This window comes from Electrophorus electricus, unplaced genomic scaffold, assembly GCF_041902795.1.
Source record: "Electrophorus electricus isolate QZ-2024a unplaced genomic scaffold, ASM4190279v1 Scaffold106, whole genome shotgun sequence".
In the NCBI taxonomy this organism is placed as follows: Eukaryota; Metazoa; Chordata; class Actinopteri; order Gymnotiformes; family Gymnotidae; genus Electrophorus; species Electrophorus electricus.
The window spans coordinates 185,015-201,424 of NW_027658388.1; the positions used below are offsets into that span (position 1 = coordinate 185,015).

The following is a 16,410-nucleotide window of genomic DNA, read 5'->3' on the forward strand; positions in this document are numbered from 1 at the left end:
AAAATGTATATCGGGACTTACTATATACAATCACATAGTTTTGATTAATTTACATTTTTCTTTGTATATCTAATTATCATCAGGTTTAGTAATAATCTCCTACATTCAAGTTCCTGCTTTTATAGGAATTCCACTTTTCAGTACCTGCACAGAAACTTTGTGACCACCACTGACCATCCCAGAACTCGACTGGGCTTTTAAAACTCAAGCAGGAAAGCACACAGATAGTCATTTGTAGACTTCTGCGAGTGTTTTAAACTGTTTAAATTTTGCTGTGATTTTTTAACATGGGTAATGAAAAAACAAGGTTTACTTCTTTTTTACCCACAGATAAAAATAGAGCATACTTTTTACAGGAACCAATGAATAAACCTTAACATTTTTTCAAAGCCTAATGACCCATGGACTGCAGTGAGGACATCGACACGCTGCTTTCCAGTCATAAAGAATAAATGCGCATGTTGAGCTGTATGGATAGCTTTTGCTGCCAAGCTGCTGTTCATAGAACTGAACTGAGAAAAACAAAGAATAAAAATATCTTTTTTATTCTCATGTTGATAACAATGTATACCAACAATGGATGACATGAAGCTCGTCCACCATATCAAACATCTTTCACGTAGTTTTTCTTGCTCGCGCATACTTTCACTCACTCGCTCTCGCATGCCTTTCCAGTCGCTCGTGCGTACTTTCACTCTCTCATGTGCATTTCCACCCCCTTTTGCAGTTTCACTCTCACGCATACAAACACAGCTTTTTTCATCAACGGTGCTTCATACCTGAAGCTCACCATGACACTGTCTTCTTTGGGTTATATTTTAAGACCAACAACATCTATTATACACAATACTATGAAAAGGTGTGGATGTAAAAGCAGTGTTGATTGTAATGCATCATTGGGTACGGGAAAGGTGCTTTATAAGTGTAAATAATAATAAAGACACTGTGAATAATACTTCATTAAGTATATATACACACATTAAGAAACAAATATTAATAAATGATTCATTTCTTATTATGTGGGAAAAGAAATCCTCATTTCAGTATCTGACTGTCTTCTATTTCTTTCTTCTTATTTCTTTAAGAGTGTAGCTTCTTACAACTTAACCGTTGCTTCCTCAGTGAAATTTACTGATAGTATCTCACAAATGAAGCAAATGTGGCCCAGTCCTACATCATATTATGCAGGTCCATAATCTTCTGTCCAATCCCAGTCCACATATAACTTTGCCTCATTTTCATGTTCCCAGTGGATCTGCTTGTTCAGTGCTGTAGACACAGTTCATGATGTGTGAGGACACTCACAGCTGTCAGTGGAGCTCTTTCTAAAGAGTACAAATCTATCCATGCTGCTTTTATCTGAGTCTGATGATGAATGTAATGGACAATACAAGGAGATATCTTTGGAGAGATAAAAATCAAAACGGATTAGTGCTTCATAAATGCATTCACAATCACTGTGCACAGACTCATTAACAACGCTATACCAAAGAGATGACTAAAAAAATAGAATCTCACCTGCGGTAGCTTCATGACTGTGGAAACTGTTTCTGTTGTTCTAACGGTACGTGAAGCACACAGAAAAACAGGCAGGGAACAATAAGGCTATAGATTCATAGGAAGAACTGGATACTATGTAAAGGAACTGGATCCTAATGCATGTGATTTTTAACAATTCCAGCTCCAACTTCAGGGAAAATTTCCATGATGCTCAGCCATGTATGTACCCAAACATTATGTCATTTATGTAATGTAACAGATTATGTAACATTATGTATCAGATGCAGAAATCCAATAAACCAGAAGAAATTCACAATGACAGACTACAGCTCAGAAACATAACACAGGTGGACGACTTCACAAAGACACAGTGAACAAATAGGGCATAAATACAACTAATGAGGACTAACAAGATACAGATGATACAATAATAGGCATAGATACTAACAAGGGGGCGGAACAGAATGAAACCAAAATTAGGAAGCATGAGGAAACAAAACCAGGAAGTAAACAAACTCTGTAAGCACTACTCTGTACGTTAGAGTTACTATTACTGATTATTGCAGTCTATGTTGCTGTTGATATCTTTATCCCTGTTCCTGTTTAAACAATACCTTACCGTGTCCTTTTTGTTTTCATGCCATTTCTTTTGGGTTTTAGCTGTTCTTTGATTTATATTTTGTATTTGTTTTTCTTATCTTTGCTTTGCCTTTTAGCTCCCTCATTCTCACATTTCACGTCTGGTTTAGTTTGTTACATTAGCTTCCTTGTTTGTTTTGTTTTTTCCTTTCCATCTGATTGCATGCCTGCTAGCTCATGCATCCGACCTGTTACCCAATCACTTAAAACGTTACAAAGAGTGATGGACATCTTCTCACATTACCTGGCAATTATGGTTATGAGGCCTCCTCCTTTGTTGGACCCACAGAACAAAGAATATTATGTTGGCCAGTAAGGACAAAGACAAGATTACAGAAACCAGACCTGGAAAAAAGACAGGAAATTGTGTTCATCAGTGAAGAACTGGAGCCATTGGGCAGTCCAACATATTATGAAGCTTCATACTTTGTAATTTTGTGCAATAATCCATACTTTTATCATCTGTGAAAATGAAAAGGCATCAATATAATGGAATATTTCCATAACTCCTACAAAATCAAGATGTTGAAAAAACAGATTCATGTGGTAAAATCATACCAACAATATGGATGGAAAAACAAATCTGGATTATGGTGTGAATTCTATAAAAATATAGTTATCATCAAATTTTTTAATATTCATGTTACATTGTTACCACAGGGAATTTGCATAAAGCCCCACTGTGAAGGGAAGTTAAAAGGCTGCTGCCAAACTGCTAGTTATAATTTTTTTTTTTTTTTATATTTAGGGAATTTTGTGCGTGTGTCTAAAGAGTAGAACAAACTCTTATCAGTATGATTGTCACGGTTACTCCCTCCTTGATTCCATGTTCCATGGTTTCCGTCTTGTGTTTTTTTGGTTCCTTTCTGGAGTTTCGTTTTCTCTGCCCCTCATTTGGTTTTCCACACCTGTTCCTCATTTTTAGTCTTGTTAAGTTCATGTATTTAATCCCTGTCTTGTTCCTGTTGTCTTGACTGTTGAATATATGTATGTTTGGATGTTTTTGAAAGCCCGTATCTGTATGCCCGGACGTTTTGTACTCCGTGCCTGTTTGTATGTTTATCCTAGCCTATTCTTGTTTCTTAGCCTCTGTTAAAGCCTGCTTTCTCTGTTTTGCCTTCATGTGCTTTTGTTTGCTTGTTTATTATTTATCCTAGTAATCTCCGCCTCAGTAAACCGACCCTGGACTACTCTAACGATTACGATTTTAGATTTGCCCCTAATAAATCAAACTCTTCTCCGCACTTGCATCCACCTTCTTAGCACTCACGGTTACAATGAACTAAATGTCTAACACTTTTCTGTATTCATCTTACACAAATGTATGGTCAAGTGTACTTAATAAAATGCCGATTCAGTGCTCATGATGCTAGAAGTGTAAGTTTATAGAATGTGGTGGAGGGCAGTTACAGCAACAGAGTTCAGATACACAGTGGCATTCATGTTTTTCACACTGGATATCAGAGGCCTTACATGTGCAAAGAAAACATTCCCTGCACACTGGCTTGAAGTGTTGACAAAAAAACAGGACGACTTCATTGACTCAACTTGCTTGGTCCAAATTCTGATCCTACTTTTAGCATGATACAAATGAAACATGGATTCTGCCAATCAGGCAATGATTCATTGGAATATAGATAAAAAATATAGGTCAAGTGTACTTAATAAAATGCTGACTCAGCTCTCATACTGCTACAAGTGTTATAGTTAATAGAATGTGGTGGAGGACACTTACTCATAATAGTAGGAACAGGAACAGAAAAGTGAACTGACACATCTAAAAAAAAAACAACAACAACAACCCAAAGCACATAAGTGACGCATTTACTACTATAGCATGTTGGAAGAGGTAGAAGAGCACTGCCATATTAGATATATCTAACATATCATCTTGATAGGTATGTAGTACATAGACAAGAATAATAGCAGTTCTTAATTTGGGAACAAGCTTAAACTAATAATTTTCTGCAGCATTTCATAAAGTAGATGATTATCAGCTATTTTTCTACTTATAAAGTTGGCCTAAATGACATTTAAGAGTGTCATTAAAATATTTTGATGGATAACTTACTTTCATTTGTAGATGGTATGGTGGTATGGGTGGCTTCTGATGATAAAGTGCCCGGATCATACGAGAAAAAAAAGTCTTTAGCTATTCACACTAATCTTATGGTACTATATATATACACATGTTCTACATGCAGCTATTGCCTATTCTAGGTGTCAATCACTGGCAGACCCGAGTCACAATGAAATCCCCAAGAGAAAGAAAAATAGTGTGTGCTCAGGTCCATCACACATTCTATAAACTTCCTGGACTGGTATAGAATGGATATGACATTTGACTAGTTGTGCTCTTAGAGGACTTGGATGACTTGGGTATGACTTTTGGTTCCTATGGGCTAATATTCTGGGGGGAACCTCTTACAGAGTACATAGAAAGATAGGCAAAAAATACAAAGAAATTGTGTAAATAACACTTATGCCAAGCGGAGGTGTGTAGAGTAGAAATTCATAAAAAGAGGTTTTACATTATACTGTACACATGTTCATTTATATAAATGCAATAACATGATACCAAAAACATGCCATAGTAATTGATTTTCACATTTGAACACAGTAAATATAACCACGGTATGTGTTTAAGGTACGTGCCTTTCCATCATCCTGGAAGTGTTCGTTTGACTGGCTAAACTGCCGCTATGAAAGGATAAAATTGGCCAGCAACAGAGTTCAGATACACAGTGGCATTCATGTTTTTCATACTGGATATCAGAGGCCTTAAATGTGCAAAGAAAACATTCTCTGCACAATCCCACTGCCATCACTGATTTGAAGTGTTGACAAAAAAACAGGACAACTTCATGGACTCAACTTGCTTGGTCCAAATTCTGATCCTTCTTTTAGCATGATACAAATGAAACATGGATTCTGCCAATCAGGCAATCATTCATTGGAATATATATTAAGAATTTAAGGTCAAGTGTACTTAATAAAATGCTGACTCAGCTCTCATGCTGCTACAAGTTTTAGTTTATAGAATGTGGTGGAGGACACTTACTCATAGTAGTAGGAACAGGAACAGAAAAGTGAGATGACACATCTAAAAAAAAACAACAACAACAACCCAAAGCACATAAGTGAAGTATTTACTACTATAGCATGTTGGAAGAGGTAGAAGAGCACTGCCATATTAGATATATCTAACATATCATCTTGATAGGTATGTAGTACATAGACAAGAATAATAGCAGTTCTTAATTTGGGAACAAGCTTAAACTAATAATTTTCTGCAGCATTTCATAAAGTAGATGATTATCAGCTATTTTTCTACTTATAAAGTTGGCCTAAATGACATTTAAGAGTGTCATTAAAATATTTTGATGGATAACTTACTTTCATTTGTAGATGGTATGGTGGTATGGGTGGCTTCTGATGATAAAGTGCCCGGATCATACGAGAAAAAAAAGTCTTTAGCTATTCACACTAATCTTATGGTACTATATATATACACATGTTCTACATGCAGCTATTGCCTATTCTAGGTGTCAATCACTGGCAGACCCGAGTCACAATGAAATCCCCAAGAGAAAGAAAAATAGTGTGTGCTCAGGTCCATCACACATTCTATAAACTTCCTGGACTGGTATAGAATGGATATGACATTTGACTAGTTGTGCTCTTAGAGGACTTGGATGACTTGGGTATGACTTTTGGTTCCTATGGGCTAATATTCTGGGGGGAACCTCTTACAGAGTACATAGAAAGATAGGCAAAAAATACAAAGAAATTGTGTAAATAACACTTATGCCAAGCGGAGGTGTGTAGAGTAGAAATTCATAAAAAGAGGTTTTACATTATACTGTACACATGTTCATTTATATAAATGCAATAACATGATACCAAAAACATGCCATAGTAATTGATTTTCACATTTGAACACAGTAAATATAACCACGGTATGTGTTTAAGGTACGTGCCTTTCCATCATCCTGGAAGTGTTCGTTTGACTGGCTAAACTGCCGCTATGAAAGGATAAAATTGGCCAGCAACAGAGTTCAGATACACAGTGGCATTCATGTTTTTCATACTGGATATCAGAGGCCTTAAATGTGCAAAGAAAACATTCTCTGCACAATCCCACTGCCATCACTGATTTGAAGTGTTGACAAAAAAACAGGACAACTTCATGGACTCAACTTGCTTGGTCCAAATTCTGATCCTTCTTTTAGCATGATACAAATGAAACATGGATTCTGCCAATCAGGCAATCATTCATTGGAATATATATTAAGAATTTAAGGTCAAGTGTACTTAATAAAATGCTGACTCAGCTCTCATGCTGCTACAAGTTTTAGTTTATAGAATGTGGTGGAGGACACTTACTCATAGTAGTAGGAACAGGAACAGAAAAGTGAGATGACACATCTAAAAAAAAACAACAACAACAACCCAAAGCACATAAGTGAAGTATTTACTACTATAGCATGTTGGAAGAGGTAGAAAAGCACTGCAAAGTTACAAGTATCTAACATAACATCCCAAAGCACATAACTGACATAATTACTACTATAGCATGATGGAAGGTGTAGAAGAGCACTGCCACATTACAGGTATCTAACATATCATCTTGAGAGGTATATAGTACATAGACAAGAATAACAGCAGTTCTTAATGTGGGAATAAGCTTTAACTACTAATTTGCTGCAGCATTTCATAAAGTAGATGATTATCAGCTATTTTTGTACTTATAAAGTTGGCCTAAATGACATTTAAGAGTGTCATTAAAATATTTTGATGGATAACTTACTTTCATTTGTAGATGGTATGGTGGTGTGGGTGGCTTCTGATAATAAAGTGCCTGGATCATACGAGAAAAAAAAGTCTTTAGGTATTCACACTAATCTTATGGTACTATATATATACACATGTTCTACATGCAGCTATTGGCTTTTCTAGGCGTCAATCACTGGCAGACCCGAGTCACAATGAAATCCCCAAGAGAAAGAAAAATAGTGTGTGCTCAGGTCCATCACACATTCTATAAACTTCCTGGACTGGTATAGAACGGATATGACATTTGACTAGTTGTGCTCTTAGAGGACTTGGACGACTTGGGTATGACTTTTGGTTCCTATGGGCTAATATTCTGGGGGGAACCTCTTACAGAGTACATAGAAAGATAGGCAAAAAATACAAAGAAATTGTGTAAATAACACTTATGCCAAAGAGAGTTGTGTAGAGTAGAAATTCATAAAAAAAGGTTTTACATTATACTATATACATTTTAATTTATATAAAGGCAATAACATGATACCAAAAACATGCCATAGTAATTGATTTTCACATTTGAACACAATAAATATAACCACGGTATGTGTTTACGGTACGCGCCTTTCCATCATGCTGGAAGTGTTCGTTTGACTGGCTAAACTGCAGCTATGAAAGGATAAAATTGGCCAGCAACAGAGTTCAGATACACAGTGGCATTCATGTTTTTCATACTGGATATCAAAGGCCTCATGTGTGCAAAGAAAACATTCCCTGCACAATGCCACTGCCATCACTGGCTTAAAGTGTTGACAAAAAAAAACAGGACAACTTCATGGTCTCAACCTTCTTGTTCCAAATTTTGATCTTACACAGTGGCATTCATGTTTTTCATACTGGATATCAGAGGCCTTACGTGTGCAAAGAAAATATTCTCTGTACAATTCCACTTTCAGCACTGGCTTGAATTGTTGCCAAAAAGCAGGATGGCTTCATGGAGTCAAGCTTCTTGTTCCAAATTCTGATCCTTCTTTTTTTGCATGATACAAATGAAACATAGATTCTTCCATTCAGGCGATCATTCATTGGAATATATTTTAAGAATGTAAGGTCAAGTGTATTTAATAAAATGCTGACTCAGCTCTCATGCTGCTACAAGTGTCAGTTTATAGAATGTGGTGGAGGACACTTACTCATAGTAGTAGGAACAGGAACAGAAAAGTGAGATGACACATCTAAAAAAACAACAACCCAAAGCACATAAGTGACGTATTTACTACTATAGCATGTTGGAAGATGTAGAAAAGCACTGCAAAGTTACAGGTATCTAACATAAAATTCCAAACCACATAATTGACATAATTACTCCTATAGCATGATGGAAGGTGTAGAAGAGTACTGCCACAATACAGGTATCTAACATATCATCTTGAGAGGTATATAGTACATAGACAAGAATAACAGCAGTTCTTAATGTGGGAATAAGCTTTAACTACTAATTTGCTGCAGCATTTCATAAAGTAGATGATTATCAGCTATTTTTGTACTTATAAAGTTGGCCTAAATGACATTTAAGAGTGTCATTAAAATATTTTGATGGATAACTTACTTTCATTTGTAGATGGTATAGTGGTATGGGTGGCTTCTGATGATAAAGTGCCCGGATCATACGAGAAAAAAAAGTCTTTAGGTATTCACACTAATCTTATGGTACTATATATATACACACATGTTCTACATGCAGCTATTGGCTATTCTAGGTGTCAATCACTGGCAGACCCGAGTCACAATGAAATCCCCAAGAGAAAGAAAAATAGTGTGTGCTCAGGTCCATCACACATTCTATAAACTTCCTGGACTGGTATAGAACGGATATGACATTTGACTAGTTGTGTTCTCAGAGGACTTGGATGACTTGGGTATGACTTTTGACAGTCTTCAGCGAACGGTACGCTAGAGCTTAGGGTTATAATAAATATCAAATTGCACCCTCTCTGCAGAGTAAGAAAGTCTCTCTAATAACCTACAATACGAGGCAACCAAAACAGTGTGTTTTAGATGGCACTTACCCTTGATAATGCACGAACAAGTTGTAGAATCTAAAATAAATAAACAAGCAAACAAATAAAATGACATTGTGATGGTCAGACATTTTTAGGATTTAAGAATAGAGGAAACATCAAGCAAAAAAGATTGTAATACATTATAAGAAATACATTGGTTTTCACCTAATTTGTATAATCTGTGCAGTGTTAGTCCTCAATAGCATGTGTATGTAAACACTGCCGTGTTGCCTGTGTGTTTGCTGGTCATTGTGTTAAGCCTAGCCTCCATCTGTAATTCAGCATCGTGATTTCTCTGCCTGTTTTCTGATCTTTAGTGTTAGTTATTATCGTTAACTTGTTTCATTGTTATAACCTGCTCCCTTTTCTCATTGTTTGCTTGTTTTGTTTGTTTAAGATGCATTCCCGGACTCTACGTGTTGGATCTATGACCCTGGAACTTAACTACGACTCTGATTATGGATTTTCCTCTCAATGAATCTTGGTATTTTCAGGGTCTGCATCTACCTCATAATCATTCCATGTAACTCCACCTATGTAGAATATTCAAAACAATGTGGCACATGTCTTGTATGAAAAAATAAAATTAACAAAGTAATAAATATACTGTTACTTACTCTGTATGTTTGGGCACTTTGGGATGCCAGCTAGTAAAAAAAGAGCAATTAACTCTTTAGAACATTGTCATTTTAAAGAGAGCTTTAGATATAAAAAACAAAATGCTCATTTACCTCTAGACAGTTTGAGATCCATACCTGACAATGATTCATTCCAGTTGCATATTTTATAACAGATGTCCACAAAGTCAATTGTTCTGATAAAATATGTTGTATAGGAATCTTTGCAGGTATAGTTCTCACAAAACTTGGTAATATTATCTGTTTCGTTTGAGTTGTTCAGCTAGAAAAAGCAGAAGAGACGACACAATGACTTTAGACTTTACAGTGAACACACAGTCTATGACACAAGCCCATATGACCTGCAGTCCTAGAATTTTATGTGTAGTGTCCTTGAGCATGAATCAAGCATCAAATATGCAAATATAACTTGCAGTACCCTTGCAAAGCGTTTCAGGATATTTCCATATGTCCACATAACTTTTTCAAGGCAATCAGTGCAGTTCCTTGCATCATTCCTACATTCATTCTTAAGTCTTTCTCCATTCTGCTTCCAGGTGGAACAAAGAGTATTTATGACAGAGAGTAAAATATGCTCGTCCTAAAAAAGAAACCCAAGAAGAAAGAAAAATGATTAACTTCTCATGACAAAATGTTGTGCAAACCTTGAGCCAGCTTTTCAAATTAAGTTTTAAAAGCTTAGAAGGAATCAAGAAACAATGGTGAAAATGTAAGCCATCACCCCTAGTGGTTCAGGAAGAATAATACAGGTCATGATCATATTTAATCATAATTGTTTTTGCAGTTGAGGTGAAATCAGTGTGGCAACGTTTTATTTGACTAGACACTATTGTTTCTGTTATATCTAGGTTTTCTTATAAATAAGAGTAATTCTCTAAGTGTCTCTCCATTACCTAAACTAATTCCTAATAATGAAAGTAATAATTATATAAGTGGATATAAAATGCAATTTTATTGTGGAATTCACTCATAACAGTTTTGTAATGTACTGTAACTCATTCATATTCTTTGGGGGCCAGCAATCAAATTTTACTTTTATTTTAATAAGGTACTTCTATGCATGACAACTATACAAAGTCTGTATAAATGATAATGTATCCATAAATGTAATTGTTTTTTGTGTTTTCCACACATTGTACTGTATGTTACTCTTGGTAATGCACTAGAGCTGTTTGAGTATATTAAACTAAAATTACATAATATTATTTTGTCATTATCCATAGAATATAAATGTATTATGTAAACATGGCTGCTTCATCCTACCTTTTCAGATTCAGCAGGAGGTGTGAAGTTCTTGACCGCAATCCAATGGTCTTTAAATAAACATCTTGTCTATATATATTAAAAAACAATACAAATGTTAACCAAGTGTGTAAATATAAAACACACAAATAACTAATTAATGAATATAATCTGGTTGTAAAAAGTCCTGATCTCAAAATAATCTTAATTTAAGAGTCCTTGTACATTTTAGGGAACCCAGACTATGTCAAAGACTTAATATCAGCACCATCATACACCTTTTGGTGAGGATGTGCTTATTCTGCACAAAATGGATAAATCTAACTATCACTGGGCAATATAAACCTCTCTGATGAATTACTTAAATACTGTACTGTCACATTAAAAAATAAAAATTCCATTTCCCTAGACTTAATATTGTTGCTTTTTGTCTTGTATATTTGACTAATACATATAGCAATACATGAGTTATAAGTATTAGTATACCTACTGATATTTTTGTCAATATATATTACATTTATGATTTAAAAATTTAATAATAATTTAACAAAAATGATTAATAATGAAATACTTACTATGTTTTTACGAAAATTATTTTCACATTCTGCATCACAGACCATGAGTCTTAAAATAAGTCCCTGTGAAAAAGGAGAGGAGATCATGTTTAGACTAAAACCTGTAGACACTGGAATTCTAATGCTAATCTGATTTATGCCTTTCTTCTCATGCCCATTTACTTTAAATTAATGCTATCATTTTATGCTCTATATGCTCTTATTCATGTTTACATAAAACAATTTTGAATTATTACTTTTGAATGTGCTGTACTATTAAACTTACATTGTCTTGGCTAATACACTTTCAATTAACTAACCATATTTACAAAAAGTGCACATAACATGTATCTTTAGTACAAGGAAGAGTTTTATTCAGCATTAAGACCCATGTCCTTATAAAAGCAAAAATGCATGCACTGCATTTGCATCTTCATAACATGAGAGAACTTAGAGCTAAGGAGCTACTTTTTAATCAAACACATTCAGACCTTTAGATGATCAGGACGAGATCACCAGGACATCAGATCAGAAGGTTAAGATACATGTGAGCTGTGACATAAAAAGATGCGTAAGCATCATATAAACTCACAATTAACACAGTGCAGAAGGCTTTGCTGCTCATTACGGCGTTGTTGTAACCATGAAAGCTCATGTCCTTATGGTCCTGTGTGCCTTGGTAAAGAACATGGATGGGTGAAGAAATGGTATAGCCAAATAACTAAGACCACTGGTTTCTGTAGGAGAGGAGAAAAGAAACCTTTTCAACGCCCTTTTCAGTGTATTATGTCAGTTATCTCTGCAGATTCAACCCTTAAGTGATTTCTTTGTGAAGCTCAGATTTCCAGGGATTTCACAAATCCACTTAAAGGTGTCATTTTTTATTATCATAGAGGGGCAAAAAAGCAGTTAATTGAATAAGTGTCACGGAACGCTCCCCTCTCACTGGTCTACATTGTTCCAGCCTCTGTTCTCTGTCACGTTCCCCGTTTCCCTAGCAACCAGGGGTCTGTCTCCAGGATTCCCTGCGCTCCCTGCTAAGTTATCCTTTCTGTCTGTTTTGCTTTACCTGTTCATGTTTGCTAGTTGTCTGCTGTTCGCTCGTCTGTTCTACTGTCTCTCTGTGTTTTCGTCTACGCTGCTTTCCCCGTTAATATTTGCTTGTTTGATTCCGCTCTCTTTCCTCGTCCGGTGTTCCTCCATCGCATCGCTTGTTTGTTTCGTCTTAATATATATGCAAGTGTTATTTGGTTTTCTTTGAGTTTTATTAATTATGTTTTTTGTCTTGGTTGTTGTTTGGCTAAAGTATGCAGTCCAGATCAGTGTTCTCCCTGCGTGTCCTACTTTAATACATCTTCGCTGTTCTCCGTTCATGTTTCCTTAATGTTTACTTCCCTGCTTCCCTAGTTCTCGCCCTCACCCTGTTAGCCTGTTACTCTTATCTTATCCTGTTTGTTCCTTGTTATATTCTGTATTGTTAGTCTGTGTCTGTAATTAAACATATTTAGTTATTCTATCCCGTCCGTCCCTTCTATTATGGATTCCCTATGTAATTCACTTCCGTCTCATGTCCAAGGCGCCGACACCCTCGCGTTACATTTTCATGCTGCCTGTTATTTTGCACATAACCTGTTTTCTGTTGTGTCCCTCACTGTAACCTCTTGTGTATTTTTCGTTTGCTATGTTTTCCCGGACTCTCCCTGTTGGGCTCACTGACCCTGGACCGTTGCCGATTTGTCCTTTAATAAATCTTCTCAGCGCATGCATCCGCTACGTGATCGCTCCACGTTAAAATTATATATGCATAATATTGTCATTATTATTAGTAGTAGTAGTAGTAACAATTATAGTAATGTAACAGAAATACGTTTATTGTATTATTATTATTATTATTATTATTATTATTATTATTATGGTTAAAAGTGGTATGGTTAATATGGAGGATTGTAACCGGACCGATGTATTTATATGATTAAGTGAACACCCGAACAACGTTCACTCTCTTTGTTCTCTCCACATTAGTTAGTTGCATAGTTCGAAAGCCGGACTGAAACAACACATACGGACTTAATCACGTTTGAATACATTAACTATATTTTCGGATGCTAGTAGGACAAGTTTAAAAAAGACCTTACCTTCAGTCAAAATTACGATGCTGAACGTACAGCTGAATTTCTGGCTTTTGTTTTTAAAAGTAAGACAGTCCTGCTTTTGGTCGGATGCTAAAACTCTCAATTGACATTTCTGCCCTCACTCAAATCTCAGTTCCCTTTTCTATAGGCTTTGAAGTCTCCCCTGGACGTAGCGATTTACTTTCGATCTTGAAACCGCTCGACGTTTTATCAAGCTCGGCCTTGGGAAGCCCCCATGTGTTCAGAGATGTCACATTAAAAGCCCCCAGAATGTGCCAGGCGGAAGCTTTCGAGGACAGGTCATAATTTTTCACACTTACCCAAACGAGAAGCGTAAGTTGTTGGACCACATTATAATGGCTCGCATGTCATTTGGCGTACACACAGTCTATGACCCGCGCACGTCCTGTCCTCTCTGTCGGGGTACAGAGACCATCCAGCACCCAGTCGTCTGCCCAGTGCTGCGCTATTAATTAGTGCCGCCTCATGCTGCTGACTAGCCTGACATTCAGTGTCCGCATGTGGCTCAGTCAAACCTGTAGCTCCAGTGGACTCAAACACATTGACCCTCTCCAGCTACTCCAACATCAGCAGTCTTGTTCTGTCCCAAGGGTAACACAGAGCACAGTATGTTCAGTTAGCACTACTGATAGCAGCGGCAGACTACAGTGACTCCCCTATTCCTGTTTGGACAAGTAATCTCTACCACTCCAGTATTTCTCACAAGTACAAAAAATTGTTTATACATCAAAAATACTAAACTCCTCTAAAATATGTGCAGTGTATATCACAGCTTTTGGAGCCAAGAATGCAGATTATTAAGTTAGCTCTTTCAATCTCAGATCTCCTTCTAATAAGTTATTCTTAATTTATTACTTCATTACATGTCAGAGACTTCATTTTATGCTTTTAACAGAGATCTGTCTAAACGAATGTAACAGTTCAGCGGTGTTAATTTGTAACGTGGGGAGGCTTGGCAGGACACAATGACGTTTATTAATTAACATGAAAGACAATGTAGCGCTTACGATATAGCAAGGTTAAACACCGACACATCCACAATTAAACGAGAGAATTATATACATGCACACTGACGCGGCAAAACGAGGAGCAGGTGTGAAACACGGGGAGGGCGTGGCCCTACGGACGAACGAATACACACACAGGGAGACGTTTGGGCGGAAGGACCGTACCGTGACATAATTTAATTTTCTCCATAAAACTTCAATTTTGTAACTGCCCCACGAGCATAAAGAGAAGGTGCTGGATTAGCTATCATATTTAAATTATCGTGGAGCAGGACGCACAGAATTCCTCGATACGGTGAAACATTTATTAATGAAAGACACAAACAACAATGGCGGCACTCAAACAATACTAACAAAAGACATGTCCCTGGCCTCGTCAGACACGCGGGGGTTCACTTCTGCCCCGGTTCTGGACATGCTCTTCCCCTGAACGATCCTCCTCATTCCTTCCGCTTTAGGAGCGTCCCAGAGGTGATTTGCCTCCGAGGCTTTGGGCAGACCCCTCCAGTCTCGCTGGCGAGTCCGCTCATGGGAAGGAACTCGGGCTACAGCTCTAGATCCCAATAGCTCCACACCACCAACCTCGATACAGTGAAACATTTATTAATGAAAGTCACAAACAACACTGGTGGCACTCAAACAATACTAACAAAAGACATGATTTCCATAGTTAACACAACATATTACACAATAACACTTAACAATGACTACATACATGTTTAACATATAACAGCAGACTAACAATGACCCAACACCATACACACACTAGCAGAGATTTAAATAGACACGACATTAAACCCCATGCAGGTGCACGTAAACACAAAAAGCGTGGCCACAAACAAGGTGAAACCCCCTTGCACCCGTACCACGTGACTCGTGGGGGGGAGCGTCCAGTGACAGTTTGTTATTCAATATACACACCTGACATCCCCAAGGACTATAATGCCAAGGAACCCTAAAATGCCAAGAACCATTCTGCACGCTTTCCTTTCTATACGCTTTTCTTTTGTGCCACTCAATAACTAAGATCACTGTTCTTGAGCATAAATGGCATTTTCTGATTCTTCTCTGCCAATGCTACATTGGTGTCAGTAGTGGGTCGCCAGTGTCAAAATGGAAGAAATTGAGAGGCACATCAACAAACTGAAAAGCAGGCAGTAAAGAAGATGTAACCCGGCTGAAGGGGGTATTGAGCATGATGCCTGATCTCTGCCAGACAGTTACAGTTTTATTTACTGGAGCGTGATTATTAAAGGAAAGACAGGGTCATTATCTAGACAAACCTAACAAGCAAGCAGCTTGCTATTGAGCTGCAAGTACAACCTCCAATCCCATGACAGACCCCCTTTTGTTCTCACCTCTCTTTCCTGCCATAAAATTAAGCCGGTCAGATTCTAGCCAGGGTCTGACAACAGTACCAAACTAAATATACCCAAACTATACTCAGGCCCTCTCTACCAAGCTTTCCAGTGGTATGGAATTTGAGAAAGTAAAATGATATTGTAAGCAGAAAAGGTGTGGATGGTTTAAAATAAACTGGGTTCATATAGAAAAGGCCTCTGTAGGCCTCTGTGTCAGGCCTCCAGGGACCTCAGTCAAAGGCCTCGGTATCTCAGCCTGGCACTGGAACAAACAATATTATCACGATGGGCACCAGGTGATTTGAATGAGATCACTTTTTAAAAAATAAAACAGTTTACGATTGAATATAATGGTACCAAACTCTAACCGGTGTTGAATATGTTAAATAATGCATGATTTGGATATAGTGGTGGAAACCCTGAAAAGTACTAAGTAAAAAAGAAAAAAAAGTGGTAATATAACTGTCCTTGAAGAAATTGTAT

General features: G+C 37.0%; 1 protein-coding gene across 3 annotated transcripts; it reads right to left on the minus strand.

Annotated features, from left to right (window-relative positions):
• Positions 1–529: 529 nt before the first annotated feature.
• LOC118241726 (uncharacterized) lies at positions 530–13,852 on the minus strand. Of its 3 annotated transcripts, XM_081708687.1 has the most exons (15): positions 13,542–13,852; positions 11,999–12,143; positions 11,428–11,490; positions 10,874–10,942; positions 10,029–10,190; positions 9,728–9,872; positions 9,590–9,619; positions 8,979–9,008; positions 8,519–8,554; positions 5,201–5,242; positions 4,211–4,246; positions 3,875–3,916; positions 2,384–2,484; positions 1,519–1,558; positions 530–1,269 (listed from the first exon to the last, which is right to left on the minus strand). In XM_081708687.1, the coding sequence occupies exons 2-15, from the start codon at positions 12,059–12,061 to the stop codon at positions 1,181–1,183; spliced, it is 948 nt and encodes a 315-aa protein (XP_081564813.1). In that variant the 5' UTR covers positions 12,062–12,143; positions 13,542–13,852; the 3' UTR covers positions 530–1,180. The 3 variants fall into 3 exon arrangements, with proteins under 3 accessions (XP_081564813.1, XP_081564815.1, XP_081564814.1); XM_081708689.1 differs by lacking the exons at positions 530–1,269; positions 1,519–1,558; positions 2,384–2,484; ... (1 more) ...; positions 4,211–4,246; positions 5,201–5,242 and adding exons at positions 6,082–6,567; positions 6,950–7,000; positions 8,103–8,144; XM_081708688.1 differs by lacking the exons at positions 530–1,269; positions 1,519–1,558; positions 2,384–2,484; ... (1 more) ...; positions 4,211–4,246; positions 5,201–5,242 and adding exons at positions 6,082–6,567; positions 6,950–7,000; positions 8,103–8,144 and having other exon boundaries at positions 9,704–9,872.
• Positions 13,853–16,410: the final 2,558 nt, after the last annotated feature.

Coding starts and splice junctions, on each gene's coding strand:
- LOC118241726 (XM_081708687.1), bottom strand. CDS start 12,061: ATGAGCTTTCATGGTTACAACAACGCCGTAATGAGCAGCAAAGCCTTC. Junction 9,873..10,028: donor TCCTGAAACGCTTTGCAAGG/GTACTGCAAGTT, acceptor TGCTTTTTCTAG/CTGAACAACTCAAACGAAAC. Junction 8,555..8,978: donor TTGTTCGTGCATTATCAAGG/GTAAGTGCCATC, acceptor CTTTATCATCAG/AAGCCACCCATACCACTATA.